Source organism: Euleptes europaea, chromosome 1, assembly GCF_029931775.1.
Source record: "Euleptes europaea isolate rEulEur1 chromosome 1, rEulEur1.hap1, whole genome shotgun sequence".
Classification (NCBI taxonomy): Eukaryota; Metazoa; Chordata; class Lepidosauria; order Squamata; family Sphaerodactylidae; genus Euleptes; species Euleptes europaea.
In genome coordinates this window covers 115,944,138-115,970,561 of record NC_079312.1, presented here as the reverse complement: position 1 = coordinate 115,970,561, position 26,424 = coordinate 115,944,138, and the positions used below count along the sequence as shown (strand labels likewise).

General features: G+C 43.6%; 1 protein-coding gene across 1 annotated transcript; it reads right to left on the bottom strand.

Annotated features, from left to right (window-relative positions):
* Window positions 1–1,556: 1,556 nt before the first annotated feature.
* Window positions 1,557–4,752, bottom strand: RETN (resistin). Its single transcript, XM_056866974.1, has 3 exons — window positions 4,620–4,752; window positions 2,354–2,431; window positions 1,557–1,722 (listed from the first exon to the last, which is right to left on the bottom strand). Exons 1-3 carry the CDS (start codon window positions 4,741–4,743, stop codon window positions 1,592–1,594), a joined length of 333 nt encoding a protein of 110 aa, XP_056722952.1. The 5' UTR covers window positions 4,744–4,752; the 3' UTR covers window positions 1,557–1,591.
* Between the last annotated feature and the right edge of the window lie 21,672 nt (window positions 4,753–26,424).

The window sequence follows — 26,424 nt, the reverse complement described above, 5'->3', positions numbered from 1 at the left end:
TATGCTACCATGACGAAAATGACCTATATGATAAATACAAGTGACAAGTCGAAATATGAGCAGTTCTATGAAAAGTGGAAATTATTTTATATGTTGAGGTTTGAAACTAACAATAATAAAATAACAAGGTAGATACTAACAAAAGTCAAGGATACTCAATCTAAATATTGTCGAAGGCTTTCACGGTCAGAGTTCATTGGTTCTTGTAGGTTATCCGGGTTGTGTAACCATGGTCTTGGTATTTTCTTTCCTGACGTTTCACCAGCAGCTGTGGCAGGCATCTTCAGAGGAGTAACACTGAAGGACAGTGTCTCTCAGTGTCAAGTGTGTAGGAAGAGTAATATATAGTCAGAAAGGGTTGTTTCTACAGTCAACAATAGCCATGCAGATTAGCTTTGGATTTCACACATTAACAGATCACTTCAGGATACAATGGTTCCATATTAACATACCACACCCTCATCAGCACATTATCTTGATACTTACAGGACAATGGTTAGCACATTACCTTTGTTACTTTTTGCAGGACAATGATTCAGCTCAAACCCAACCCCTTTCTGACTATATATTACTCTTCCTACACACTTGACACTGAGAGACACTGTTACTCCTCTGAAGATGCCTGCCACAGCTGCTGGCAAAATGTCAGGAAAGAAAATACCAAGACCACGGTTACACAACCCGGATAACCTACAAGAACCAATACTCAATCTAATTTAATATTTAGAGAATAATCTTGACCATCGAGACAAAACAGCAGAGAAATGTAAAGAAATAATTCTGATGGCAGAGTGATAACAGAGATATTCAATATGTTTAATAGTTTATAAAATGGCCATTTTAAGAATATGTCATAAGCTTTAATATCTTTTTTATTTTAGAACAAGAGTGAATACTTGACCACAAAATGGTGTAGAATTGCAGGGCAACATAGTATGCCTGGTTTATTTTGTATTCTTGTATTCAATTTTTTTTATAATTGTATGTTGGACACCCTTATATTATCCCCTGTCCCCTTTTCCCTTCTGTAACCTTCCTTTATATAACAATAAAACTTTGAGAAAAAATAGAAAGTTTCAGTTGAGAAAGAAAAATCAATTCCAATACCGACCTTCATTGAATCTGAACAAGATTGCCAATATTTTTAGTGCTTATACCGCATATGATAGAAGTCAGTTCTAAGTAATTTATAGTACCAGCACAAGTCTAATGCATTCCTATAATTTTTTTGCTAGTTTGTACAGGGAGATAGATCATTGAACTAGCATTTTCAAAAAGATTTTTTTTTAAACTGTGAAGGAACCGTGAATTTAGATCCATTTGTTAATACACACCTCCATACTTCATTGGGAGCTATACCTCTTAGATCTTTTCCCTATTTCTCTTGAAAATTGTGTTTATTATTCAAATCCATATTGTAAATGGCACCAAGGAGTGGCGGCATATGTCCCATTGGCTCTGCAGTTCTCCTCCCCTTGGTTTCTCAGCCTCCAGGGTAAATACTCAAACACTGGACTCCTCCAAAAATGATGAATGCTTTTATTGATCACAGTAGTTTGATCCACAAAGCCAGCAAGCAGCTGAGGAATTATCAGATGCCCACTTTGCAACACCGGGCAGATGCCCAGTCCATGACGGCACACTGGCAGTGACAGACATTTTCACCCTGAATATCCCAGGAACCACAACCATATCCACAGGCACAGGCAGTAATTTTGTAACCTTAGGAAAAAAAGAGGTTACAGTGAAAGGCAGTTGAACACTTCATCCACTACATGACAGATAGGGTTGCCAACCTCCAGGTGGTGACTAGAGATGACAAATACTTGTCAGGGATGTTCTAGGCTGATCCTGCCTTGAGTAGGGGGTTGGAGTAGATGGCCTGTATGGTCCCCTACAACTCTATGATTCTATGTTTCCTGGGATTATAATTGATCTCCAGGCAACAGAGATCAGTTCCCCTGGAGAAAATGGCCACTTTAGAAGGTGGACTCTATGGCATTATACCCCATAGAAAGCCCTCCCCTCCCCAAACCCTGCCCTCCTCAGGCTCCACCCCCCCCCCCAAATCTCCAGGTATATCCCAGCCCAGAGCTGGTAAGTAACCTTAATAACAGAGGATCTTAATTTTTCAGCATCATAACATACAAGTGCTTGCTGTTGTGCATGGTAGCCAAGCCAACCAACTTGCAGCAAACTAGCTTGCACTTTATACCCATGTATACCCAAGGCAAGCAAATACCCATGGGATTTTTAAAAAATCTGCCTGTAGAGTAATTTCTCTTCATGCCCGCCTGTTGTCAATACCCCAACTTCTAAGTCTCTCCCAAAATAGCAACATGGAGTGACTCACCTGAAGGACAGACGGCAAGACGTCCCCTTGAATGCACATTTGTACAAACCAGATGGGCATTTGCCAGGGCAGCGGTCACTGCAAGATAAGTAAGGGGGTTACTGTCACCACAAACTACCCTTGCTCAAGCTGAAGAGGTTTATTTTTTCCCGTTACCATATAGACAAGTAGATGCAAGTAGGATCAGTCTCATTCTCAGACAAGCAGGGTTATACCCTGTCCAGTCAGCCATACAATTTTATTTCTTTATTATTTAGAAATTTGGTATGTTGGCTGTCCAGAAACCTGCTCTGACAGAAATCCTATCTTGGGTCCTCTGGACCATGTCTGCCCTGGCCACAGATTCACATTGATTTAGGGGAAAAAATACTTATCTCCTTCCTTATTACAAATTACGATAATGAAAACGGGGAAAAATAAATGAGCACACTTTGCAGCAAAGGAGAAAAACAGTAACGAAAGCCTCACCTTCCAGTCCCTTCAAATTTTCCCTACACCTCTTTTGAAACAGCTTCTGATCTCTGCTTAATTAACTACTTCCTGTTGGCTGGTGATGCCCCTTTATAACTGGGTATTCCTAATCCCCCTTTTCCCCGGGCCTGGGGAGAAGAAGAGAGGCTTTAGTTGTTATTATAAGTTCAGAATTGCACAATCATAACAAACTGAACACATAAGAATGCATGAAGCTGCCTTTTACTTAATCAGATCAGTGGTCCATCAAGGTATTTTGCAAACTCAGGGCTGTGGCTTCTTTGATTGAGTCAATCCATCTCATGATGGATCTTCCTCTTTTCCTGCTGCCTTCAACTTTTCCTACTATTATTGTCTTTTCCAGTGACTCATCTTCTCATAATTTGACCAAAGCGTGATAACCTCAGTTAAGTAATTTTAGCATCTAGGGATGGTTCAGGCTCGAACCCACTTATTTGTCTTTTTGGCGATCCACGGTATCTGTAACACTCTCCTCCAACACCACATTTCAAAGGAATCTACTATCTTCCTGTCAGCTTTCTTCATTGTCCAACTGTCACACCCATATATAGCAATAGGGAATACTATTGGCTGCCAGTAACACATCCTAACACTTAATAATCTTTGTTAGCCCCTTCATGGCTGCCCTTCCCAGTCTCAAACTCCTGATTTCTTGGTTGCAGTCTCCCTTTTGATTGATGATGGAGCCAAGGAATAGAAAGTCTTGAACAATTTCAGTTACCTCATTGTCAACCTTAAAGCTGTATAATTCATATGACCAGCCCATATTTGGCCCAGTTTTGTAATTCTGTGGGGCCAGTCATGGTGGATGATGAGGGAAGGAGGTAGCAGCAACTCCTGCTGCTTCTTCCTCATCATTTCATCACATCAGATGTGACTGTAGCTACTACTGCTTCTTCACCACACACCGCCTCCTCCTTACAAAAAGATGAGCAAGCTGCTGTGGTCACTGCAGTCACACCTCAACCATAGGGTTGCCAACTGCCAGGCAGTAGCAGGCGATCTCCTGCTAATTCAACTGATCTCCAGCGGATAGAGATCAGATCGCCTGGAGAAAAATGGCCGCTTCGGCAATTGAACACTATGGCATTGAAGTCCCTCCCTTCCCCAAACCCCGCCCTCCTCAGGCTCCACCCCAAAAAATCTCCCGCCGGTGGCGAAGAGGGACCTGGCCACCCTACTCAACCACCCTTTCTGTGAGGAAGAAGATGAGGTGGCTGTTGCTTTCAGCTTGTGAAGACAGTGGTTGAGGAGCAAATTCAGTGGCCACCAGCACCCTCACCAGAGGACAGGTTAGGACAGATGGTGGCAGTACAGGGCTAGTCCATCCACTAGGTGCTCCTAGGCCTAGACCACCAGAGATGGAGGGTTGCCAAAGAATCCTACCACTGCTCCGCCCACTTGGGCATTGGGACCGGTTGTGGCAACCAGCAGCCTTGGGAGGTTCCTTGACAGACCATTGTCCTCCTTCCCTCTCCCATGGTGCAAGGGGAAGAGGAGGAGGGCAGGTGTCAGTTTCCTGCCTCCTTGCAGCTTGCACAGGGTGATGGTGGCTTGGGCTCCCTTGTGCAGTAGTCATCCAGAGAAGCAGAGAGTATGTGGAAATTCAGAAAAGCAACTTTAGTAGCCAAGTTTGGCTTTCTGATCTTCTAAGCAAGAACAATTAGTTTTTGTTAGAACCAGGCAATTCATCCTGGGAGAAACCGAGAGTTTTAGAAGGGCAATGAGACATAGAATTTAAAGCATCATTAATGGTCCACACAGACTCAAATACCTTTGGCGGCAACAGATGCCGCGATCTTCTGGTCAATCGCATTATCAACAGCACACGACTGAACACTGGTGTACTGGGTCAAGATCAACACAGCAACCAACAGAAACATGGTAACCTTCATCATCTTGTGCAGCGAATCCTGCAGAGGAATAATTGCTGTCATCACATACTGTGCTATGTCAGGGCAGTAGAATCTAGAGGGCAGGGGAGGGCAGGGAGAACACCTAATCTCACGTGGACAAGAACATGATTTAGTTTGGCAAACTCTGAACATCAAAGAACTCTTTCTCAAGCTGGCTCACCTTTGAAGCAAAAAAGGAAAACAAAGAGGGAAGGGGGAAAGTATTGTTGATGGAGGGTATGGATGAAGGCCTGTATGTGGAACTAGAGACAGTTACCATTAAAAAAAAAAGCAAAAGAAAATAATTAAGTTTGAACCATATCTAATTAATTAAAAAATAGTTTAAAAGTCTATAAATATTTATAAAATAGTGTCAGTCATTCCTGATCGCAATATAACCTTTCATAATATCATCTACAAAATTCTGCAAAAATGGTCACTTGAACACTATACTTACGTAAAAGACATAAAATTGTGTTTTTCTGCTTGGGAGTCTAGCAGCTGACTGTAACCAGCATTTAAGCTAAACAATTTATTCTAATAGGAGAGAAGAACAAGTTGTTGGGGAGATCCTCCTTATATATACAGTCTGTTGCATCCCATGTTCCCACTTTGTTACTTGGGATGGGGCCATGGCTGAGAGATAGAGCACCTGGTTGGCACGGAGAAGAGCCCAGATCTTGTTCTGTCTAGTCTAGGAACATCTCTAGCTGCAGGGAAAGAATTCAAGACAGTTTTCCTAGCCAGATTCAATTTGAAACTCCAATTGAGTTAAGAGAAACTGATACAGGTACTTCACTGAGTAGTCTGAAGCATTTCTGAAGCATTACCTCCATTGAGCTATTGTAATAGTTAACTGGTAATTAATCAATTTAGCCCATTAGAAATAGAGCTAGCAACTCTAGAAATAGAGTTGGTTTTTATACCCCACTTTTCTCTACCAAAGGAGTCTCAAAGCGGCTTACAATTCCCTTCCCTTCCCCTTCCACAACAGGCACCTTGTGAGGTAGGTGAGGCTGAGAGAGTTCAAAGAGAACTGTGACTAGCCCAAGGTCACCCAGCAGGCTGCATGTTGAAGAGTGAGGAATCAAACCCGGTTATCCAGATTAGAGTCCACAAATCTTAACCACTATACCACCCTTGCTCTCAAAGTGCTGGACTAGCACCTGGGAAACCCAGGTTTGAACCCCCACTCTACCATGAAAACTTGCTGGGTCCCCATTGGAGAGAAAGGCAGGATATAAATAAATTAAGTAAATAAAGAAATAAATGTTAATTAATTTTATAATTGAGTTTGATGAGATTGAGTTGACAGCCTTTCTTGAAATCTATTGGCAGAAGACACAGAAGAAGCCTGTCCATTATAATGTCCCACCCTGTGTTGTCAAACAAGTATGTACTCACCATCTAGAATCAGGAACTTCTTGCAAGAAATTGAGTGTGCTGCCCCCTTTATATATACCTGAGCTTCAAAATCTTTCATCTGATTGGTTATTGTAACCACCACCCCTTGTCCAAAAACACACATACTCACACCTTGCGCATATCAAAAACACTATCTAGAACTTAATTTTAAAAGATCAATATTTGTTTCAGAGCGAGAATGGGGGGTATGCCCACTGTCCAACGCCCTTGTGTGCACAGGTCCACTGGTATAAAGATTTTATGTCAGCAGAGAACTTATCCAAACACATCAAGACAATGCAGATTTTCCCAAGAAATGCTCAGTTCTGGGATCTGCTATAGAACTTTAAATCCTGTTTATTTATGCAAATTTATGAACAATTAGTCCTTTGTTCTTCGGTATTCAAAATCTAATTCTATTCTATTTCCTGTCTGCCAGGTAGATAGACTTAAGCTAGATTGGCCTTAATGTATTGTCTGTTGCCTTGATAAGGTAGCTGCATTAGTTTGAGTTCATTGGCTAATGGTTGTAGTTCTACTTCACCCAGTATAGAAATAGTGTCCAATTCCCCAGCTCCCATATGAGTATACTTCCAAGAAAGTTTAGACTTTGCACAGGTGTTTTGTGAAAGGGTAATGGCTTTACACAGGATAAGTCTGCACAGAGATTCTGAAGTGATCAGAAGTGGACTTAATGCACATCTAACCTTTGAAGTGTATTGTCCATGCTTTTACCACGTCATTTGTTGTAATGTATAGAGTAGTTCTCAGAGGTGGACAAATGCGTTGGGCACAAGAAATTGTAAAGAAGCACTTTGAGACATTTAGAATAGGAGTCCACCACAATCAAGAAGTTTTTTTCCCTGGAAGGGACCTGCAAAAGCAATATGAATTCTTGACCAAGGCTTCTTGTCCTCTTCCCAAGGAAATAAGGTGCTCTTGGTGGATTATGCCTAGTAGTCTGGCATGTGCTGTACTCATTACTAGTCTTTTCAATGTCCAAGTCAATTACAAGCTACCAGATATCCAGCTAGAGTTTTCATATGAACAATTCTTGAGCATGCAGCATGCGGTGTGGACAAAATGGTCTGGCAACTTGTGCTTTGTGATCTGTGCAGATTTCAAAAGCATTGCCACAGAAGTAGGTGTAGAATTTTTTGGTTGCCTGAGATAACAGCAAGAGCTTCTCTATCCATATGTGCATAATTTCTTTCAGTAGATAACATAGTTCTTGAATAGTAAGCAGTTGATGCCTCTGTACCCGTTACCACAGCCCCACAAACATATGTATGTATGTTCAGACTGACCAAGACCCATCAAGTCCAGCAGTCTGTTCTCACAGTGGCCAACCAGGTGCCTCTAGGATGCCGACAAACAAGATTACTGCAGCAGCATCTTGCCTGTGTTCCACAGCGCCTAAACTGGTGACTGTGAGTAGCGAGTTTCAGCAGGAAAAGGATGACATAGACCTGATTTAAAGATTTAAAAAGAAATATGGAGTTTGTTGAGGGATTTGGTACAATAGTGTGGGGAGACTTTATCCCAAGCAAATATTAGCAAATACCAAATCAAAGCACAGACAAATAGCACATTCCTTATCTAAACTAAAAAATATAACAACAACAACAACTCAAAATCAACTAGAGCAACTCCAGTTTGGAGCAGGAGTTACTTTTATGCTAGAGGTGTAATTGTGGGGGAAATGGGGAATAGGACAGAGGAGAAGTGGGTCCATAGGAGCAGCAGTGCCCAGTCTTCCAGATGTGAGGCCTAAATAGCAGAGAGGAGCAAAGTGCCAGCTCCCTGTGTGGTACAGTATGCTTTAGAAAACAAATGGAGATAGCTCAAGATGAGGAGGAAAGATATACTTTTCCTAGTCTGCATAGAAGGAACTAGTGCAAGATATATCCAGGATCAGGATCAGATTTCTCCTCTTACGCCAGGCTAGTTATACTATTTTGGGCCCATAGGACAATTTGGGATTGTTTCAGAACACAGATATTACAACAGAGAATAAAGGAATAACTTGGGTGTTGGGCAACTTATCAGGAGAGAACTATAGAACTGTTTGAGTTACAAGACAAAGTTACAAAATGGATGGCATGACGCTGAGACATATATTTGGCGGGAACCTTGAGACAATGGCAAGATTTTAATTTGGATGTTCCAGACTGTCACAGGGAACTTAATGTCCAAATGGTCAGTAACTGCATACTATATAAAAGACAATCCCAGGAAGAGGTGTCATTGTTTTTCAGCCTGGTGGGGCTTGATTGCCTTTGTCCTGTTTGTACAACTCGCCCTCCCAAGTCTCTCCCACCAAAAGACTTCTTCTTTAAAAGCTGTTGTTTGCTACAAATCCAACTGGAGACACAAAATGTGGCGATTGCTCCCCAAGTTCAGTGCTTGCCTCGCAGGGACTGGGGCTTGTTCATGATGTTACAGATGGCATATGTACATTCATGCTGGGAGTGAGGGATGTGCAGATGAAAGGGGGGGCTAGCAACATATGATCTGACAATTTGTGGCTAAGCCCAGTTTCAGCACCATCAGTGGTAATGAATAGTAGTTTCTTTTCATCATAATGTATAAACAGGACATTGTAAGTCATTAACTTCTAAATGTTTTGGAATGCATCCTCACACTGGCTCAGCAATGGTTGCTTTTTTGTGGAAGGAAGTTATGGTAAAACATGAGTATCCTCAGGGAGGTTTGAAGCTCCTGCTTTGTTTTTGGAGTTGGTGCATCCTGGAGTGCATGCACCTTGTCTTTAACGGGGTGTATACCAGAAGCATTAGTACAATAGCCCAAGAATGTGACTCTAGAAGTTCTGATTTCACATAGTTTATAATATGGAGTCCTGATTTGTGTAAACAAAGTAAGATTTCATGCAGCCTTTTAGCAAGTTCACCCTCTGTTGAGCCCATTATTAGGACATCATCAAAGCATGGAATAACCCCTGGAATTCCAAACAGAGGGTCTCCTTGAAATGTTGAAACATTTCAAGAGCAATTGAAATTCTGAAGTGGAGTCACTTCACCTGGAATGTCCCTTGTTGTGTGGTGATTTGTTGGGCATCTACTATACCATCATCAACAATCAGCTGCTGATCCAGTTTTGCAACGACTTTCCCTCAAGCAGGGACAGCATACAGCTGAATTACTGCAGGCACTGGATATAGATGCTGTTTCAGTGCCTTATTTACAGGGCACTTGTAATCCCCACAGATCCCCACCTTACCATTAGGTTTTAGTATGACCACAATTGGGGTAGCCCACTGTAACTGGTTCAAGGCCTCCTCCTTGTTCAATAAGACGGCCAAGCTCTTCCTCAAAAAATTTTTACAGAGTGCAAAGGTCACATTTCTGGCTTTCATGCTGCATCAAGATGGAATGACAATAGCTTCACGTCAAAAGCGCCCAGAACCTCAGCAGTCACCTTGGGAAATTGATTGACAACTCCTGAATATGGCCTGTGCTGATGGTATGGATTCCTTGGATACTGTTTCCTAGTGGTAAGAATCTTTCTTTCTTTCTTTCTTTCTTTCTTTCTTTCTTTCTTTCTTTCTTTCTTTCTTTCTTTCTTTCTTTCTTTCTTTCTTTCTTTCTTTTTTGCAATGATGAGTGGAAGTTTCCTTGGAAGGAGCCATACTGCACATCCACTTCTCATCCACCCAACAAATCCTAACTAAAAGCCAGATTGAAATGGGTCCTGAAAATGAGTCTCTTCCAAGAGCTCCTGGAGCTGAGAAGCACTCACTCTAGCACCCACTCTAGCACCTTGCCCAAGAATGGAAGATTGGAGACTGGACCGAAGTACTCCAACATAGTAGGGCTCAGGGTTTTTTCCCCTCCAGAACAGGTCTAATCACTGCTTCCTTGAGCATGGGCAGCACAATTCCCTCTCTCAAGGAAGCATTTATCACTCCCTTTACTTGTCTGGCCAGCCCCCCTCTGGCAGCTTTTATCATCCAGGAAGAGCAAGGGTCAAGGACACAGGTACTGTAGGGCTAAACTTTCCAAGGATCCTGTCGACATCCTCAGGTGCCTGTTTATAGACTCAAATGTATAAACAATGAGACCTCTGTTCTTCAGTGCAAAAAAAAATTCTATTCCATCTCCTGTCTGCCAGGTAAATAGACTTAAGCTAGATTGACCTCAATGCAATATCTATCATCTCGATAAGTTTGAGGTCATTGGCAAATGGTTATAGTTCTACTTCAGCCAGAATAGAAATAGTGTTCAATTTCCCAGCTGCCATATGAATAAACTGCAAAGAAAGTTTAGTGTTTCCACAGGTGTCAATTTTAGTTCAGCCAGGAGGTGTTGTTGGACACTTCATCATAAACCCCACACACCAGACAATCTCTCAACAGATCATCTAAGATATTCCTACAGTTACAGTGTAGAGAGAGAAGGCACCGCTTTGCAATGTAATCAGCAATGCCCTTAGCTTTGTCTGGTGCATTTCTACCTGCTGTACAACCATTTAAAACCCAGAAATCCCTGTATACATGTGTATGTATTAAATGGATGGGTGAGTGGTATAGTAGCACTTAGCATGTCAGACTAGCATTGAGTAGATCCTGTTTAGGGTTTACAACTGCCTGGAGAAAATGTCTTGTCCCTTTAGTAGAGGCTTAATGGGATGTTATTTACCTCCATGCAGTTAAAAGTTTCAGTGGCTCATTTCCACACATAAGCCTCTACCAAAGGGACATGACATTTTTCTATTTTATCCAATGGCAACCCAGGGGTTGGCAGAAGCAGCAATGGGTTGGGCTGACCAAGGCTGCTGGAGGTGTCTTAGTGGCCCATGGAGGAAGAGAGCTCACTGAGAACTGGCCCAGGAGGGTGCCACAGCCTGGGGAGAAAGAGAGCCCACCAGGAACGACCTTGCAAAAGATGCTGTATCCACTTGCTGTTTAGTAGCGAGTTTGGCCCTTTCACAATGCTCTATGTTCACAGCTGCAGCAGTTTCTGCAAGACAATTCATATGATATATTAGTATAATTCAAGGTGGAAGACCAAATTTCTTTTTTTTATGAATTTTTTTATTATTTTCTTCATTTAATATATCAACATATAAATCAATATTACTAAAAAGTTGATAAAAGTAATAAAAAACAAAGAATAATAGTAATTTAAACTTAAAATGACTTCCCCCTCACTCTCTTCCATCTAAAAATAAATTGTATATACTTTTGCTAACAGAATTAATCCACATACTATTTAATTAATATACTTATCTTATCTTGTTAAAATTTGTTAATTCAATACCTTAATATAACATTTGCGCCCAACTAATCATGGTAGGTTTTATTCATTCTTGTTCACAGTAGATTTCTAACAGTAATTTATACATCTTAGATATGAGATGATCATTTGTATCCAGTAATAGTTTTTGTAAAGTTGATTTAGTTTTAGAAAATCCTGTTTTCAAATCTTGTAAAAAAAATGAGTTTATTTGATGATACTGGAACCAAGATAATCAATCTTTAACTTCTTCATACTTCAAATTTCGATGAAGTTTTGAAAACTGCATGTTAATTTTTCCACTTCTGTTATGTGCCAATCCTAGTGAAACCACGTATCATGAGGTAGAAATATGGTTATCCATGCTAACAAAAGCAAATATTTCTATCTATCTATCTATCTATCTATCTATCTGTCTGTCTGTCTGTCTGTCTGTCTGTCTGTCTGTCTGTCTGTCTGTCTATCTATCGTGATGACATCACTTCTGTGGAAAACCTAGCAGTGACAGTGTGTACTCTGGGAATTGATGGAAACTCTATGGTTTCTCATCGAGTTTCCATTGATTCCTAGAGCTATTTGCCATCACCTCCCCCAACATGTTCCAAAACCTAACTAAAAGCCAGACTGAAATGGGTCCAGAAAATCAATCTCTTCCAAGAGCCCCTGGAGCTGAGAAGCAGCCACCCACTCTAGCACCTTGCCCAAGAATGGAAGATTAGAGACTGGCCCAAAGTTCTCCAACATACTAGGGCTCAGGAGGTTTTTTTTTCAGAACAGGTCTAATCACTGCTCCATTGAGCATGGGAAGCACAATTCCCACTCTCAAGGATGCATTTACCACTCCCCTTACTCACTTGGCCAGCCCCCTCTGGCATCCTTCCAAGGATCCGGTCCACATCCTCAGGTGCCCCAAGCTCCGATAAATCGGAGAAGCAGGTGCCAAAGACACATGATCTGAACACATCCACACCAGCAGCTAACTCAGAGCGGCTCTGTGCAATTTTGTCAGCAAAGTAATTAGCAAATTGTTAACAGTGGGCCGTTGTGTGGTCAGAGTCCAATTTCCTGTGATGCCTGAGGAGTTCTTGCCGTAGTGTCCTTATCTGCCAGTGAATAGGGCCCTGCTTTTGCCCAATAGGGCCCTGAGGTGGTAGGGATGAGATTAGTCTTCTCTGTGAACAAAGCGGTCTTAGAAGACCCATTCTCTTTCAAGTACATAACCCTCTCATTCCATTCACTAGCTGACGCACAGCTACGTCAATATTAAGCAGAGACATCTGTCTTTCTTATTCTGTAATAGCCTTGGGTAATTGTATTTCTTGGCTTCCTTGAATAAAGATGAGCTCTCTCTCTCTCCGACTTTCATCACCACTTTGCAGGAATTGAACACCCTTATGTATAAGAACATTCTCAAAAGACAACACCAGCATATTGAATGGATTCTGGGTATTCCTCTATATCCTGGTAGAAAGAGTCCAGGAATGTATTAATAGGGGCTACAGCTTGCAGAAAAAGAAGGGCTGGGGTGACTGGGATAAATTGTGATGGGGAGTTGGCAACACCCTCCCCCAAGCTGCTGTGTGGTGTTCTTCAATGTCTGGCACCATCTATAAATATGTTATGGATACACATAAAAGAGTGGGGAGGGAATAGCAAAGCTGAAACAAAGAAAGGATTGAGTCATATTTAATACAGGGCATATCTTGATAGGGGAATGTTTCAAAAGTCATTAATAAGTGTAACATATTTTATGGGTGGTCTCTTCTGTATCAAGCATCAGCAGAGTGGGTCAACAAGAGGTGTCATGAAATAGACAAAGTGGCAAACTTGACTCATCTAGTAACCTGGCAAATGATGGAGAATTTATCTAATAACCACCATGGTGAGAAAAAAATGAGAGAGCATCGAGACACTTAGTATAGTCATAGTACAATCATAGGTGTTTAGTCACGCCATTTCATTTATTTTAGTCATTAAACATGGTGGTAGAAAACTAGCCCCTGAGGCGGTCCTCAGGCTGAAACCTGCTGGTTGAGTGTTCCCTGTTTAGGGTAGCCTGCCTGGCACCAACTAGAGCCCATGGCTTTCCCATCAAAGCTCCCGCCCAATGGAACAAGTTCTCTGAGGAGGTGAGGGAGGTACAAGTTATTTATTTAGGAGGCGCTGCAAGACTATTCCATTCACTTGGGCTTTTATTACTGTGTATTGATATATTTATAACCAGCTTTGCCCACAATGGAGACCCAAGCAACTCACAACTCCTCTAGGCATTTTATGAGGGAGGGGATTATTTACATGTGTATATTTGTGTATATACATTTGAATTCATAAACTTGCTTAAGCAGTATGAAGGGCAGGGTACAACTATTTTAAATACATAAATGAACACGTGAACACATGAAGCTGCCTTATACTGAATCAGACCCTTGGTCCATCAAAGTCAGTATTGTCTACTCAGACTGGCGGCGGCTCTCCAGGGTCTCAAGCAGAGGTCTTTCACATCACCTACTTGCCTAGTCCCGTCAACTGGAGATGCCAGGGGTTGAACCTGGGACTTTCTGCATGCCAAGCAGAGGCTCTACCACTGAGCTTCCCCTTACATCGGGCAGGGGGGAGCTTTTTAGCCCTTTCCTGTTTGATAGCGCCAAGGTGTTCTTCCCCATGGTCAGGACTGAAAAGCCATTGCTGTTTCCTTGTAAGGGGTGTAAGGAAGTTTTAAGCCTGTTTGTAAAAGTACTTGAGAAAAATACAGCATAATCGGTGATACCTAAGCTGGTCACACATTCATTTAAAAAATATATATCTTACTTTTATCATTATATGGCAAAGAGATTCCTAGTCACTCTCCAAGCAATGAGTCAAAGATGACGCAGTATTATGTCTGCTGGGGGGGGGGGGAATGCTGCAAAAGCTGGTTGTGAATTATCTTTAGCATAAGAGAGTCTTGTTAAATCTCTTCAGGGAGGCGATCACGGCAGCTGGTGTAACTGCCAACTCGCCTCGTGTTAAACGGCTGATTTTCTAATCGTCCAATTTGCCAGCTTGGTAATTTGTTTATTGCTGATTAGATCTGAGTCAGAAAACTGCTATTCTCTTTGGGAGGCAGGCAGTCATGTCGAGAGTTGTCACACCAACTCTGATGCAGGATGCAGTCTCCTTTACGAGAACGTTTGGGAAGCCTTGAACCAGCTCTGCGGCAGATCTGTGGTTGAGAGGCAGCGTCCACTCATATCTCCATACTGGTGCGGTGTAAATGGTGGTTGAATAAATACAAGCACCATTCATTGTGTGTATTGAAGCGGTTGTATGATTGCTTTACCACATACCAAATTTGCAGGTCACATCCTGTTTACAGACAGCTTGGAGGCATAACAGCGAAGAATCCATCAGCTGAATCATTCCCCAATAACCCCAGGAGCAACTTTCCCCTCCATTCTTTGCAAAGTTTCTGAATTCTGATCGGGCAGTGAAATTCACAAGCTGCAACCTGCATTTGATTTGAGCTATTCAAATGACCTGTTCTGTTTACACATATAGAGAAAAAGATAAATTTAGACAGCAGCTGGGGGTCTGAATAAACAAATATTTCCCCCATATCAAAATCTCTCTAACTATAGAAAATAATATGTCAGGGAGATGCAGCCTAGCCTACATCCTGCTGTCTGAATTCCACCACCTGCATTCCGGCCCAGACAGCTGGCTGCAAAGGTGTGGTGGAGCTTGAACACATGAAGCTACCTTATATTGAATCAGACCCTTGGACCATCAGAGTCAGTATTGTCTACTCACACCAGCCGTGGCTCTCCAGGGTCTCAGGCAGGGGTCTTTTACTTCACCTATTTGCCTAGTCCCTTTAACTGGAGATGCTGGGGATTGAACCTGGGATCTTCTGCATGCCAAGCAGATGCTCTACCACTGAGCCACAGCTTCCCTCCTTCATCCCTCATCTTCTGCCAGCCATGCAGCCTATCATCTCCCAAACTGCCCCCTCAATCCTCACTTCGCTAGAAAATGTAATTAGAAAATACTAGACATTTATACATCTGGTATTTTCTTAATTTATTACCTGGTCAGCAAGTAGAAATACCAGGCTGTCCGGGTAAAAACTGGACATCTGACAACTCTATGCTCAGCGATGAACAAAATGGTGGTGTGGAAGATTCTTTAATCTGGGTCTAATTGTGAGGAGCCCATGATGAAGTGAACACATGAGCTGATCTGGGTACAGAATCACATGATCCAATGTAAGATGCCAGGGTGGGACTCAAATTAGGACTCTGCTCGGTCCAAGGCCAGTGCCTTATAAGCTACATCTGAGGTCCAGCTGCTGAAGCCTATAGAACAACAGTTGCCACCAGCACTGCCATTCCTCTCCGGGTCTGGAGTCACTTGACTAGGTCACAGCATGTGATCCAAGGAGCCAATCACACAGGTCCTATAAAGCTTGGGCTTGCCAGATAATTCTTTAGTCTGTTTGTGTTTTCAGCTTGTGAAGATCTGCTGCATTTTAAGAGTAGTGCTTCTGCTTGCCTAACAGTGCCATTCTAAAACAGAATTATACCCTGCCAAGCACATTGACTTCAATGGACTTAGAAGGGTGTAACTCCACATTGTAACTCCCTGGAACTCAATCCTACCCTGAGTTACATTGTAGTCCTTTCAGTTTGGACAGATCATTAGTATTTTTTTACCCTCAACCTGAACTTCACTTTGTTTCTGGCCTGTGGCCATTGTAGCTGGATTGCTCGCATGGATTTCTGAGAGAACTGTGACTAGCCCAAGGTCACCCAGCAGGTTTCATGTGGAGGAGTGGGGAAACAAACCCGGTTCACCAGATTAGAGTCCGACGCTCATGTGGAGGAGTGGGTAATCAAACCCAGTTCTCCAGATTAGAGTCCACCGCTCTTAACCACTACACCACGCTGGCTCTCAATACCACTACACCATGCTGGCTGACCCTGATCTTGGTCCTGCACCTTGCATTACATTCAGACTCCTAATGCCCATGTTTACAATATACATCTTTGGTTGTAACAATTGGCATGTGTTTTGAGACTGCAGCGCAGAATGACTTGTTGGATTCTGCCGTTCTCCCCAGTGTATTGAAATCATAAAGATGTCTATAGTCTTGACTCAAGCAGCTGAGACACTTATGGTAACTTTGTGTAGTTAAAAATGAATTGTACTAATGAAATGTAGTCACAGGTTTTCCCAGTGACAATTACATTGCTGAGAGATTGTTCACGCTGTGTCCTGAAGCAAAATAGACATCTCTCAAGAAAAACCCAATAAAGATTCTCTCCTTGCGCACAGTGCTCAGATTGTCCCCACTAGCACTGTTCTGCACACAGCCTCCAATTCAGACAGCTGAGGAGTTCACAGAATCTTGGACAGTAGATAGTCCCAGGTCCTCAAGCCAGTTCAAAGCAGAGAGAGACCTGAGCTCCCCTGTTCTCCCTGACTCAAGGAAGAAGAGGGAGATGAAGTTGGGGATTCAGTGTCTCGTGTAGGAGCCACCAGGGAATTCTGGTTTTATTGGCATTCCAAAAATGCAGTACTAATTTGGGTAACAAGTCTAAAATTTAGTGCCCCCCCCCCTTCATCAGTAGCAGGAAGCAAAGATCAAAAATCCATTTCTCTGATGAGGAATGATGGCAAAGAGTGGGATTTCTCTTTGCAGCCTCACAACAGTTCTGAGAATACCAAGGTCCCCTTCTCATTTTAAGTTTGCTGTGCATTGCAGACTCCTTTCTATGCACCTCTAGACTTAATAGAACAGCTTATACTGGTTGTGAGGAGGGAAAGGGAAGGTGATTGTAAGCTGCTTTGAGACAGAGAAAAGTGGGGTATGCAAACCGACTCTTCTTCTTCTTCTGTCATTATGCGGGTGTGAACTCCTCTCATCCGGGCCAAAGTTTCCCACATGCTTCAGTGGCACCTGTGCCACAGATGTAGAGTGAATAGGGCAGTAATATGCGGCTAACTAGGGTTGTGCATATCAATATATCCGAACCAAAAATAAACCCGCAATTAGCCGTCTCGGCAGTTTTCGGGTTTCGGGTTGACTGAATACCAAAACCTGGGAATCTGCCCAAAGCCGAATAGGAGATTCCTGAAAAAGCTGAACAGATACAGAGAAAAAGCTGATATAGTTTTTTTGGGTTTCGGCTATTCGCCTTTGCTCAAATGCACAGCTCTGTGTTTTCTCCCATTTTTCTATCTTTGACTGGTTTTGTTAGGGCCCCTTAGTTGGGGCCCTTTTGAGTTAGGGGCCATGTAATCAAAGCCAACTTTGACCCAACTAGTCTGGAAGGGTCATTGCAAAAGACGGGGCTCACCCAGTCCCGTCCGAAGGAATATACCCTCAACTAAAAAACGGCCGCTTCTACAGCTACTTATTGGGCTTTTGAAGAAGACTCCTCACTGGTAAGGATGAGCAATCTTCTTCACAAGAGCTGCCTTGGTCATGACTCCAGCTGGCTTCAATATCACCCCTCCTGAAAACCTGCTCTCAAACGGAAGGTCGCCCCAAGTACAGGCTTCGTTTCCCCACACCGTGACCATCTCTTGAAATCAGATTTTTTATTACTATAATAAAGGACTGTTCACAGGATGTAATTTGCCACCCAAAGAAATGTTTTCCATGTCTTATTTTTCTTGCATTTAAGCCATTTTTCTCAGTTTGGAAGCTAATTAGCATGGACATCATGCTATGCGCCCCAGATATGAAGGGAGCCCCAAACTTTGAGGCGCCAGCCTGCAAGTTGGCTCTTTCCGCCTGTCCTCGGCTACGCTGAACTTCTGACCCTGAAAACCGATGAACAGCTTGGCTCACAAATGCTTGGAGGATGGGAGTGACCCCTTTGTGGGCCCAGAAAATTGGATCCTCTGTCCCAATGTTCACCAGACTTCGATGTCTGTCTAAGGAGAGTCCCTTGCAGCCACGCTGCAAATTTGGTGACTCTACCTCAAAAAATGTCACCACAGGAGCTTCGAAAAAAATCCCCATAGACTATAATAGACCCAATTTTTTTTTGTAAACTCAGAAATAAAGCTGAAATACCCCTTTACTGGTATGGGTATTCGGCTTATTCTGGGTTTACCAAAAAAATCGGGCCCAATAACCCTGAACCTGAAATTTACCCCCAAAAAATTTGCACAACCCTATGTATGGCTAACAAAACTTTGTCCTAAACTAGATGGCAAGGATAAGATCTGTCCACCTAGAAAATTGTGCCAATGCTCTGCTTTCATTGTGGTTGCTTGGACCCACCTGTCAAGGTGCATTACTTTAAACAGTTACATGGAGAAAACTACTTTGACTGGACTAAAGCAACGTGTTAACGTCTAAATCACACTGCTGCTTGATAAATGAATGCTGCCTTCAAACATTCAGTTTTTACAGGGCACAGTTCTCAATGGCCTTTTATGCTTGGATGTTTCCCTCGTGGTCACTCCTTTGACGGCTTCGATTCTTTGTGTTGATTACGCATGCTGTTTCTGACTGTCAGAGGTCGCCTTGCTCTCATCCTGCATTTCCCTGCATTTCCCCCGCATTTTCAGAGACCTGTTTTATGTTTTGTGAAGACATGAAGCTGTGTAGCACTGAATCGGATCCTTAGTCTATCAAGGTCAGTATTGTCTACTCAGCCTGGCAATAGCTCTCCAGGGTCTCAGGTTGCTGCTACTTGATCCTTTTAAGTGTAGATGCCAGGGACTGAACCTGGGGACCGTCTGCATGATGAGCAGATGCTTTAGCACTAAACCGCAGCCCTTCCCTATAGCCATGACTTCTCCCCATATTAATGTGATGGCTTTTAATGTTACTTATAACTAGGGCTGTTGAATTAAAAAAAAATCGGTATAGTTCGGATTTGGCTGAATTCAGCCCGTTTAGATTCGGCATATGCCGAAGTCCGAACTCCCCCACTTCGGGTCTGTGCAATTCGGCGGGAATTCAAAGTTCGGGAAAAAAATTCGGCCGAATAAAGCCATTAAAAACACAATAGCGCCTTTCTGCGGCTCTGGGGGGGCATTTTTGGGGGTAGAGGTCCCAAACTTTCAGCAGAGCTTCAAAGGACATTTCTTGAAAGACCCCCCAAGTTTTGTAAAGATTGGGTCAGGGGGGGCTTAGATATGGGCCCTGAAAGGGGTCCCCCCCACCCTTAATGTGCATCTCTGAGCAGAGCTTGCCGCCCACGCACAAAGCTCCCAGCCCCGACAAACAGCTGAGAAGTTTTTTATGAATGAGGGAAAACCTGAAGACACACAACTGAAACCTCCCCTCAAACCAGGGAGAGAGAGACTCGAGGGGGAACACACACCCCAGGCAGAACCGGCAAAAGCCTCCTTTGGCTTCCCCCCCCACCCACAGAAACTGCTCCCTCCCCACACACACACAGACTCTGCTTCCCCCCCCACACACACACAGGAGAAAAATTATAGATTAAAGCCCCCAAAGGGGTCTTACTGTGGCTGTCTTCTGTTCCATCAGGAGGGGCTGGGGAGGACTGGGTAATCCAAGACGTTTCCATTTAGGCACGGGACATTTTGCTCTGGAGGAGATGCATACAGGATCCCATTCATCCCAACAGGGGAAAGGGGAAAGGGGAAAGCCCATATCTCGGGACCCCCTGACCCAATGTTTACAAAACTTGGGTGGTCTCTTAAGAAGGCTTGTCTGAAGCTCTGCTCAAAGTTTGGGATTTGCACCCCCAAAAATGCGCCCCCTGCAGCCACAGAAAGAGAAAAGGGGGGAGCCGATATTTCTGCCCCCACTGAACCCATCTTTACAAAGCTTGGGTGGTATCTTAAGAAGGATTGTCTGAAGCTATGCTGAAAGTTTGGGGGCTGTATCCCCAAAAAAGCGCCCCCTGCAGCCACGGAAATGGAAAAGGGGGGAGGTAAAAGGGGTGGAGCCCATATCTCGAGACCCCCTGGCCCAATGTTTACAAAACTTGGGGGGTATCTTAAGAAGGCTCATCTGAAGCTCCACTGAAAGTTTGGGGTCTGTACCCCAAAAATGCGCCCCCTGCAGCCATGGAAAGAAAAAAGGGGGGAGCCCATATCTCGGGACCCCCTGACCCAATGTTTACAAAACTTGGGTGGTCTCTTAAGAATCTCTGCTGAAAGTTTGGGGTCTGTACTCCAAAAAATACGCCCCCTGCAGCCACAGAAAGGAGTGAATATGCACAAGCACCCCCCCCACACACACACACAGGAGGATTTCCCTCTCTCTCTCTCTCCCCGGCCGGGCCGCACATCAGCTGATTCCTCCAGTACTCAATCCTGACTGATTGGCCAGAAGAAGACCCAGCTTGGCCACCGATTGGCCGGGGAAGGAGAATGCTGCTTACTGACAGTTATGCTGCTTACTGATGGCCCGAATTTGCCGGATTTATTCGTGAACTCCCAAACTCGCTGAATTCGCCTCCCCCCCGGTTGCCCGCCATTTTTTAGTTCGGTTCGTCCCGAACTAAAAACCACCGAATCAGGGGAAATTCGGCTGTTTTTCAGTTAGGGCCGAACCGAATCAACAGCCCTACTTATAACCATGCTAAACAGCCAGGGTGAATGTACATTGAGGGAGCAACTCATGCCAGCAACAGCTAATGGTCTTCAGGGAAATTAATAGCTTCACCAGCACTGCTGGAAACAATCTCAATGGAAGCAGTTTCCAGCAAAGCAGACTTGGACAGCGAAGCCGACAAATGGGCATATATGAATGCTTGTCCAATTAGTACGATGCCCTTTCCTCCTTCTTCCATGAAAAATCACACTTTCACTGCAGTGTTTTTGTTCTCCGTGCTCTCGGCAAGAGCATCCAGATAGGATGATGGCCAAAAATAATGTTTCTTGCATGGCTATTATTTATGCCATTGCTGCAGTATTATGTTCAGCTAGTATTTGCAACTAAGATCTGAACAGACCCTAAATAGCTGTTGAGAGTAGGGCTACCCCATAGAAAGGGGTTTTGTGTGATGCACTGCAAAGAGCAATATTGGTGACCAGAACTTGATCTAAGCCAGCGTGGTGTAGTGGTTAAGAACAGTGGTTTGGAGCGGTGAAGCCTGATCTGGAGAACTGGGTTTGATTCCCCACTCCTCCACATGAGCAGCGGATGCCAATCTAGTGAACTGGATTTGTTTCCCCACTCCTACACATGAAGCCAGCTGGGTGACCTTGGGCAAGTCATTCTCTCTCAGCCTCACCTACCTCACAGGGTGTCTGTTGTGGGGAGGGGAAGGGAAGGTGATTGTAAACTGGTTTGATTCTCCCTTAAGTGGCAGAGAAAGTCGGCATATAAAAACCAACTCTTCTTCTTCTTCTTCTTTCTTTGCACATGCTACAGAATGCGGTGTGAGTGAGGTGGTAGAATGGACTGTGCTACTTCAGATTGCGGGAGATGGGATCACATTTTGAATGCTTTCCTAGGTGAGAAACTCAGCTCAAGTGTCAAACTAGACATGGAAGGAGAAGGATGGGCTAGAACTTTTTGTTTTTGAGATACTCAGTTTCTTCTTGCAGGATGCTTTTTTGACACCAGGGAGGGGTGGGTGGGAATTCAACAATTGTACTCCACCGCAGCCAGATATGGTACAGCCCACTCTATTGTCTCAAGACTGTATTTTTAATGTTTTTAAAATTTATTTATTAGATTTTTATCCCGTCCTTTTCCGATCGAGATCTGGCTCAGGGCGGCTTTCATCAATAATATGATCATCCACAAGATTTCAGTTAAAATACATCATGATAACTAATAATACACAACTCCCTAACGGCAGCTCTCGCTCAACGTGCACTGCTGCTCCTCCCACGACTATGTTGTGCTCCTGCCTCCAATCACCCCAGGTGTAAGCGCCCAGAGCTCCAGCCTGCAGTCCAGCTCTGCACAATCTTCTCCAGCATCTGGATAAACACTTCCTCTCCTACAAAAAGGCTGCCCTTGTCCAAACCAGAAAATGCGGGAGAATGCCTGTGCCCCCCGCCGACTTTTCACACACCCACGCATGCCTAAAACGTGGACTTCGCTTTGCCCCACCTCCAGACTCCACATTTGTACCATGTCATCCTGTTTCATACTAGATGTTACACTGCGCTGAATGCTGCTGAGTAGGTGCTGCAGGTTCTTTTCAGGATTCAAGTGAGAGCATGACCAACCATGCACACAGCACAATAAACTGGTTTGATTCATATGGTGAACCAGCTATGTGCATGGTTGGTCATGCTCTCACTTGAATCCTGAAAAGAACCTGTTTATGAATCAAACCAGTTTATTAAGCACAATAGGAACCCGTGACACAGAGTGCTAAGCTGCAGTACTGCAGTCAAAAGCTCTGCTCACGACCTGAGTTCGATCCCAACAGAAGTCAGTTTCAGGTAGCTGGCTCAAGGTTGACTTAGCCTTCCATCCTTCCGAGGTTGGTAAAATGAGTACCTAGCTAGCTGGGAGTAAAATGTAGAAGAATGGGGAAGGTAATGGCAAGCCACCCCATAAACATAGTTTTCCTAGTAAACATTGGGATGTGACATCACCCCATGGATCAGTAATGACCTGGGGCTTGCACAGGGAACTACCTTTACCTTTTTAAGCACAATGGCATACTATACTAGCAACAGCAAATGATCAGATAAAAGCATACAAAACTCTCACAGTACCTCACCCGTGGACATTAAGGATACCAAGGCTGCTTCCTCACAGGGATGATTTATAGGCATTCACAGCATCAGCAGACCATCATCCATCCACACAGGGCAAGTCCCCATTATTTCCTGCCTAACCTCTTGTGCTGTCTCTTCCATGCCACTGGAGGGCCTTCTGCTGGCACTTTATAAAATTGGTAGCAGGTATATCGCCATTGTGTTAAAGCAATATACCTACTAAATTTTTAAGTCAGCAAAAGCCTGCTGATGGCAGAGGGAGGGGAATGATGGGTGTAGGGCCAGATGTAGGCAGAGAGATTTAGACCCTTCCTAAACACATATGGGCAAACAGGCTTTGCCTTGGATGTTTCTGGAAAGATTAGAACAATGCAGGGGAAACTGGACAATAATGGAAGAGCAGGTAGAGGATGACATGGAAAATATGTCATCATCTGAAAAGCCCTGCTCCAGTTTCAGAGCTGGGGTGGAGCAATTCCTGCGTGCAGAAATAGCCCTCGCGTAAAGCTACAGGGTAGACAGCTGTTCCCTTCAGATGTAGAGCGTGTGCCTGGTCTTAGAGATGGTAAAAAAAGCAGGACTGCAAGGAGGAAGCTGGTACCCATGGTCGTACCTAGCTTTCTTGCTTTTGCTGTGGTTGGAGAATGTAGAAATAAGGTTGGTTTCTTTGAATGGTATCTTTTTCTCTGGGCTTCTTCCTCCCTAGATTGTTCTGTGTTCCCATTGGCCAGATGCCCCATTTATAAAGAAAAATGTTTCTACTGCTTACCATGGGCAGGTAGAAAATTCACTTACATCATTGCTTAGAGACAGTCTCTTCTGTGCATGTTCTGACTACATTTTGTGAAAGGCAAGCCAGTGTGGTGTAGTGGTTAAGAGCGGTGGACTCTAATCTGGAGAACCGGGTTTGATTCCCCACTCCTCCACATGAGCGGTGGACTCTAATCTGGTGATTTCCCCACTCCTCCACACAAAGCCTGCTGGGTGACCTTGGGCTAGTCACAGTTCTCTCGGAACTCTCTCAGCCTCTCCTACCTCACAAGGTGTCTGTTGTGGGGAGGGGATGGGAAGATAATTGAAAGTTGGTTTGAGACTCTTTAAGGATAGAGAAAATCGGGATATAAAAACCAACTGTTCTTCTTCATATGTGCATGTAAAGAAACTGCTTAAGCAAATTTCAGCAATTCCTGACCATTCCAGTTTCATTCTCTTCCAGAATACCTTTGTTTCAAACAGCAGTTTCTGTTCGCATTACGGTATTTCTTTGTATAAGCTAGTTTCCAATTTTCAAGGTGTTCATGCAGAGGAATCCCCAAGAGTGGACTTTCTATGATAAAGACATGAGGGTAATGTCTTTCCATTAAAAAATATTTTCTTCTTGCTAATATTGCATTATATATATTGTGAGCCTACGTGCTGCCCATTTCCTTAGAAATTCCCTATATTTGGCACAGGTTATTATATTTGTTGTTTAGCCTCCAGGTAATAGCTGGGGATCTCCTGCTATTACAACTGATCTCCAGCAGATAGAGATCAGTTCCCAGGAGAAAATGGCCGCTTTGGCCATTGGACTCTATGGCATTGAAGTCCCTCCCCTCCCCAAACCCCTCCCTCCTCAGGCTCCACCCCAAAAACCTCCCACCCTGGCAACCCTAGAAACAAAAGAACTGTGGCTACCTTTAGGGGTGGAGCTGAGGCAGGGATTGCATGTGCCCGGCCGTCCCGCAATTGCATCACTTCCGGTTTACACCCGTTTTACAATGGGCCTTTTACCACTCAAACTGGGAATTTGAATGGTAAAAGGCCCATTGCGATGTGGTGCTTACAGGTGTAAACTGGAAGTGACGCGATCGTGTTGGTACAGCCGCACAGGCAAGTGATCCCTGCTTCCGTGGATCCATTTTTTATAGCAGTGGTTTTGCATAGTCCAGTTCATTTCCCTGTGCTTGTAAAGAATAACTTCCTGATAAACTGTGCCCTTGGTCACAGCAACTAAGTCACTTTGTTCAAATAAGAGATGTTTACCCACAAAACATTTCTTCCCATTCCACTCATATCTTGATCAGCAGTGATGCTGTATTGATCTAAGACACCAAGGTCAACTTATTTTCAGAGCAGCACTACCTATTCAAACATTACCATTCAGGAAACAATGTCTCTTGTGTTTGACCTGCTCAGCTTCCCTTCACCTTGTATGTGTAACTCTGTTTGTCTCATAAGTATGTTTGTCAAACAAAGGGCTTAACTGTCCTGTGTTGTAATCAGGTGATTTAATATGACATCACGGAGCGTGTTTCACAGGGTTGGGCTAAGATCCACATATCACTGAAGTAAGTGGCAAGATTAATTGATTTCATTGGTTTAGGATTACTGTGATACTCCTAACCCAATAGTAGTTATGGAATCCTTCGCTCTGATCTAAAAGTAGTCCCCAAAGCTGCTCTGGCTAGTGCAGAGATTTCTGTCTGCTTGGTATGAGTTCTTCCTGGTTGACTCTGGCCCTGATCTCTTGAGATATCTGGAAGATGGCCCTGATCTGACCATCCTAGCAAGGAATGAAGATTTTGTGAGCTTTGGTTTGGAATTGGGATGTTGATTTGTTGTTATTTAGGGGATGACTTTTATGGTAGGTAAGTTTTTCCACAAGGCAGCTCTGCCTGCGTCTTTCTAATTAAATCTCGTCCTGCTTGCCAACACAGCCACTCTGATTAGCAAAACCAATCTTGCACAGATCGTTAGATCTTATGAAGCTGGACTGTTTGCCCTTCACACAGTGCCCTGTAACTGTCTCGTGAAAACTTGGACCATTGCCTTCCTGTTGCATACCTTTTCAGTCAGCCCACTGGGGAACTGCCGCAATGCCATGGGGCATCCCTATTCCCAAATAAGAGCAGTATTATTTATCAAAGCCATCTGGAAAAGGCACAGAAGGAAATTCAGGTCAGGTTGCTGAATATTTCCCTACAAGGATGCCTTAGGTGCCACTAGGCTCAGGTGTAGGGTTGCCAACCTCCAGGTAGTTGTTATCGTATATAATACAAATATCAGAACACAATGTTAACTTTTTAAACTTATATTATATGTTTAAAAAGTTAACATTGTGTTCTGATATTTGTATTATATACGACAAGCAGTTCCACAAGTATTTAAAGGAATTTTATATAGCCATCATAGCTGTTTCATTTTTGTATATCTTCAAGATAAGTACAGCTTAGGTCATATATATATATATTGTTTTTTGGAACCTCCAGGTAGTAGCTGGAGATCTCCTGCTGTTACAACTGATCTCCAGCCGAAAGAGATCAGTTCACCTGCAGAAAATCGCTGCTTTGGCAATTGGACTCTATGGCATTGAAGCCCCTCC

Coding starts and splice junctions, on each gene's coding strand:
- RETN (XM_056866974.1), bottom strand. CDS start 4,743: ATGATGAAGGTTACCATGTTTCTGTTGGTTGCTGTGTTGATCTTGACC. Junction 2,432..4,619: donor GGCATCTGTTGCCGCCAAAG/GTATTTGAGTCT, acceptor CTTATCTTGCAG/TGACCGCTGCCCTGGCAAAT. Junction 1,723..2,353: donor TCTTGCCGTCTGTCCTTCAG/GTGAGTCACTCC, acceptor TTTTTTCCTAAG/GTTACAAAATTACTGCCTGT.